The 4,954-nt window shown below is 38.7% G+C and overlaps 1 protein-coding gene across 1 annotated transcript; it reads right to left on the reverse strand.

The window, feature by feature from the left end:
- Positions 1–2,534: 2,534 nt before the first annotated feature.
- Positions 2,535–4,679, reverse strand: gdf15 (Growth differentiation factor-15). The gene is made up of 2 exons (XM_073491476.1): positions 4,316–4,679; positions 2,535–3,818 (listed from the first exon to the last, which is right to left on the reverse strand). The coding sequence occupies exons 1-2, from the start codon at positions 4,638–4,640 to the stop codon at positions 3,049–3,051; spliced, it is 1,095 nt and encodes a 364-aa protein (XP_073347577.1). The 5' UTR covers positions 4,641–4,679; the 3' UTR covers positions 2,535–3,048.
- Positions 4,680–4,954: the final 275 nt, after the last annotated feature.

Consider the following 4,954-nt stretch of genomic DNA (forward strand, 5'->3'; position numbering starts at 1 on the left):
TCACAAACAGGTTTCAAATAAATCCACAATTGACATTTTACAATGCTTTTTTTAATACACTGAAAGACCAAAAAGGTGTATGTGAATATATAAATATTCTCCATGTTTATGCACATGCCAATGTAGGTGGATGTGTGTACTTTTTATTTTGTACTGATTACTGTTTTATAGAAGTAGTAATCGTTCTAAAGCTGTCTTCTTCCTTTTTATGTGGTAAACAATAAAATAAACTTTTGCCATTGAATATTTACAATGATTTTATTGAATTAGGTATGTTTGAAGTTTATGAAGGTGAAAACCGAAAGAACACATTATTAAGCAAGAAAAAAACAACAATTGAACAATATAAAGTGTGTCTACAAAATAATTTGTGATTGCATTTTGATTTGAACAATTATGTTCCCTTAAAAAGATTTAACCACCTTTTCTGTGTATTTTATTAGATTCACTGTAAAATTTTAAAAGTTAACTTTACTTTAAAGAAGTCAGGAAACCAGTTACCTCAGAATTACCAAGTAGACTATTAAATTCAAGTTGTACGAGCTAAAAGGTTTTAAAATTATCAGTCTACTTTAATTCATTTCCTTGAATTTTTTAAGTAAAGTCACTTCGTCAGATTTTACAGTGTTTTAGAAAAATGTGAGAATAGAAACAACTAATTTACTTCCAGTTAGGCCAAGTCAAGTTTTTTATAGAGCACATTTAAATACAGTTTAAGCTGACCAAAGAACATTAAAATATGAAGTAACAAGTACAATCACTATCCACAAAATACTGCAAAAATCCAACTTTTCTTTTTTGTGCCAAAAACAACTGCAAAATGTTTTTTATGCACAAAGAACAACTTCTAAAACATGCAAAGGTCAGCACCACTTTATGTGCTTTGTGGTTCATCACTGTTTCAGAAGAATCACACAAAGAGGATGTGAAAATCGTTCTGACCGTAGATGAAGTGCAGATTTACTTACAACTTACTCGGAGAGACAGAAAAAGGCACAGCTTTGCCCAAAAGTTACAGAATAAAATGTTTAATTTCTGCTCCCCTGGATGGAGGAGATGATGCTTTTATTTTGGATTTTGTTTCCTGTAATCCCAGAATTCATTTCAGAAATCATTTTCCAGGAAAGGCTATGTGATGATTCAAACCAGGCCAAATAGCAAGAGGCTAATGAGTTCACACTGTCTATCTTAGATTACACACAGAAGGGCTTGATGAATACTGTCCCTAAGTCTTTGTACTTGTATACTTTGGGTGGTACTGCAGCTCAGGACCTTTCAGAATCTAAGATTGAAGACCTTTACATCCGCCCACGGTTGTGTAAGAAGAGGATGTCATCCCTGAAACAAAGGGGAACAGGATAAAAACAAAGAAGTGAGGGAGCAGTTTCTGGGCACAGAGCTGAGGTTACCATTAGAAAAATGTAATTACGGTCAGCGTTTGTGTCTGCAGCTCTGATTAATCACTTATTTATTCATCTGGCTATTTATTCAGTCAACCAGGGTCACTCACCGTGCCCCACCTTTTAATACACAACTTTATTAATTGCAAAACAACACGTGGTCATATGTACGTGACCTTTAACCATAAAGATAAAGACAATTAATTACACATTAGGGGTGGTGGTGACACGTCTTGGAGTAATTAAACACTTAAGAGGAGCTCGCTACTGATTTCAGTCCAAGTCACTCACTTATATGACGCTCATCATGATTCTCTGTTCAGTACTTTTAAACTCCAAAACCCTGAGCTGCATTTTACATTATGTTTTTCTCATCTTAAATCTGATAACACACTGTAAAATCTGACAAAGTGACTTTACTCAAAATTACCAAGTAAAGTAGACTAATAATGTTAAGTTGTTAAAACTTTTTAGCTCATACAAATTGAATTTAATTGGCTTCTTTACTTGGTAATTCTGAGGTAATCGCTTTCCTGACTTTTTTAAAGTAAAGTCAACTTTTAAAATGTACAGTGTACTTATCGTAGGACATCTCACATTATTATTTGTTCTTTTTCCAATAACTTATCTGAACAGCACTTTTAGGCAAATATCACAGACAAGCTGTGATAATCTGGAATAATAAAAGCATTTATCATCATAGATATGTAATCTGAGCAGTCTGGAGTTTACACTGTAAACTTTGAAAGTTGACTTTACCTTAAAAAAGTCAGAATTACCAAGTAAAGAAGCCAATTAAATTAAAGTTGTACTTTAAATTGAAATACGGTTGTATTTTAAATTATTAGTCTACTTTACTCTTAAGTTTTTTTTAAGTAATGTCACTTTGTCAGACTTTACAGTGTTCACAGCAGCTTTTACCCGCTTTTTATACATTCGCATTTTCGCTGTCAAATTAAACGAATGATCTGGTTCGTTTTGTTCTTTAATGAGGCGGTCAAGGATGCAGTGAACACAACATCAAGGTTATTAATGGGAGATAAATGTTATCATATCTTTGGTACACCCTGACCCTCATAATCTCCAGTGGCTGATAATGTTTCTGTGTATAAATGACAAATATGAGAGAAAAGATCTTGCTCATGTGTTTATTATGAAATGTGCCAGTTGATACATTCAAGTGCAACAAATACATCAGTACATTTATTAATGAAATGTATAAGACAACAAACATAATATCTAAACCATACGCCTCATAAAACAAAACAGTACTTTAAATAATAAATGGCAGTAAAATTAAATAGTAAGCTGTACTAAAATATGCTGTAACATATAACAACACACAAAACACAAGTAAGTAATAAGTTTAAGACCATAACTTAAAATAAATAATGTGAATAAACAGATCTACTGCCTGATCCACAATGCCAAACAAGTCAGTTGCTCTGTGCAGCTGTAACACGTCTCTTCGACTTCAAAATAAAGTACTAGTGGATCATTTTAATTTTGGTTCAACAGTGAGAAACACTGCAATTGTTCCAAAATAAAAATTAAGGAACACTTCAAGTTCTTTTTCAGCATGTAACTAATTGTTCTCATGGTAATGTTCTCCCAAAGGTCAGGGTTTAAAGTACAGACTTTTTTTCTCTCAGGCACAGTTACATTTGCTGACAATCAGGTCGTCGAAAGGCGTCAGCTTCAACTTTCCCCTGCTGTCATAGTGCATGAGGACCATGGGCTCGTAGGCGGCCGGCACGCAGCAGGGCCGAGGCGTGCCTCCTTTGGTGATCTGGTGCAGCCGAGACTTCACCTGCGTGTGCATGCTGGCAGGCTTGTAGTTGTGTGGGCAGGTGCCGTCGCAGAAATGCATGGTGTACTCAGCCGGGGCCACCACCCAGTCCGTCCAGCCGATGTCTTTGAAGGACACAATGATGGACTTCCGGCAGCACCATCCTTCTTCGTCGCAGATGTCCTCCTTGTTGGAGCGCTTCGACCTGCGGGCTGGTTCGGGCTTTATGAGGCCCAGTTCCAGAAAGATAGTTGGATTTGACTTGAGGGCGTCTTCTCCAACCACAACTACGCCAACGTCCACAATCAGTGCCTGGACACCTTCAGTCCCCATCCAGTTCTCCACCTCAGGGCTCATGTCCAGCATCGCTTCTTGAGTGTCTGACACATTGGCATGAACTGGTGAGTTCATCGGCTTCATCCTATTGACTTTAACTTTAATCTCTCGTCTCACCTCAGGCTTAACTGAAGTGGGTTTGTCTAAAACCTGCCTGGAAATCTTCAGCTCAGCCCGAGTGAGTGTCAGCTCATCCTGGATATTGGGGTTCTTATGGAAAACAGCTCTGTACCACTGCCAGCGATGACCTGACTGCGTTTGTTCTCCCCTCCGAAGCGTTTTCATCGGCTCCACTGAAAAGACAAAACAAGAAAAAGATTCATCAGAACCAACGTCCTGTAATGATTTGACAAGCTACATTTATGACTCATAAACTCTTATTTTGAATGTGAATCCTCTCTTGTTGATGACAAGTTGATGACAATTTTTAGAACCATGTGTTTAAAGTATAACATCAAACACAAGGTGTGCCTGTCACGCTCATGATTTCTAAAAGCTTGCAGGAATGTGTTCGCTTTGTTTTGCTACAGGTTATATGTACAACCACGGGGAGATGTTTAAAGCTCTGCACAGATAAAGTTGAGAGAGAAGTTATTTATAGGGCAACCGCAGCGGCACAATAGTTTTTGTCTGCAGACGTAACCTGTCACTGCAAGATTTTATGAACTAGTTATATGCGTTCTTTTCTGCTCCCACTCAAACTTTCCAAATTGGCTTTTCATATCAGTCATTCAAGTTAGGAAAGAGCTAAATGAGGCCCAAGTGTCTTCCTGTCTAACAATCATCTCACCTGTAGCTGGAAAGAGCACAGTAGACATGTTGGATTGCCAGGTTTCCTCTGTCGTCTGGCTGGTGTTTCCTCTCATCTCCCTCAGTTTCTCCCTGTAGAGTTGATACATCTTCCTCAGCTCTTCCTCCGAGGCTTTTTGGGTCGGCCTGGGCTCCCTGTCCATCCCCAACGTGCTGAGGATCCCCGACTTCACCGCCTCCATGAGCAGGACCCTCTGGCCGTCCACGTCAGGTGCGTCTTTGTGAGGCCGGCTCTCCCCTGAGCTGAGGACGAGAAGCAGCAGGGTGCACGAGACGAGCCGGTGGAGTGAGAGTGATCCGAGCATGGTGAGCCTGCCAGGTAGGTTTGCTCTGAGAGTGCTGGAGCTCAGTGGATGAGCTTTGTCCATGTCATGAATGAAATTCTTCACATGCTTTTATTTATAGAGCTTGTGTGTTGCCACACCCCTGGTTGGTCAGGTGAGCCTGTGATGGGCTCAGCTCAGTAGCAACATTTAACAGCATTGTGTTAACAGCATGTGACCAATGATATTAAAAAATCTGTGAAATCAATTTAAACATTTACAGCTTTTTTTTAGTTTTATTAGCAGACAACAAACACAGTGACAGCAGAGATAGAGATGTTAAATAAAAGGATTTC

The sequence above is a fragment of the Pagrus major genome, chromosome 21, assembly GCF_040436345.1.
Source record: "Pagrus major chromosome 21, Pma_NU_1.0".
Classification (NCBI taxonomy): Eukaryota; Metazoa; Chordata; class Actinopteri; order Spariformes; family Sparidae; genus Pagrus; species Pagrus major.

Excerpts from the sequence above, each read along its gene's own strand:
- gdf15 (XM_073491476.1), bottom strand. The coding sequence starts at position 4,640 with ATGCTCGGATCACTCTCACTCCACCGGCTCGTCTCGTGCACCCTGCTG. Across the intron at positions 3,819-4,315 it reads TGTGCTCTTTCCAGCTACAG|TGGAGCCGATGAAAACGCTT; the intron begins GTGAGATGATTG and ends TTGTCTTTTCAG.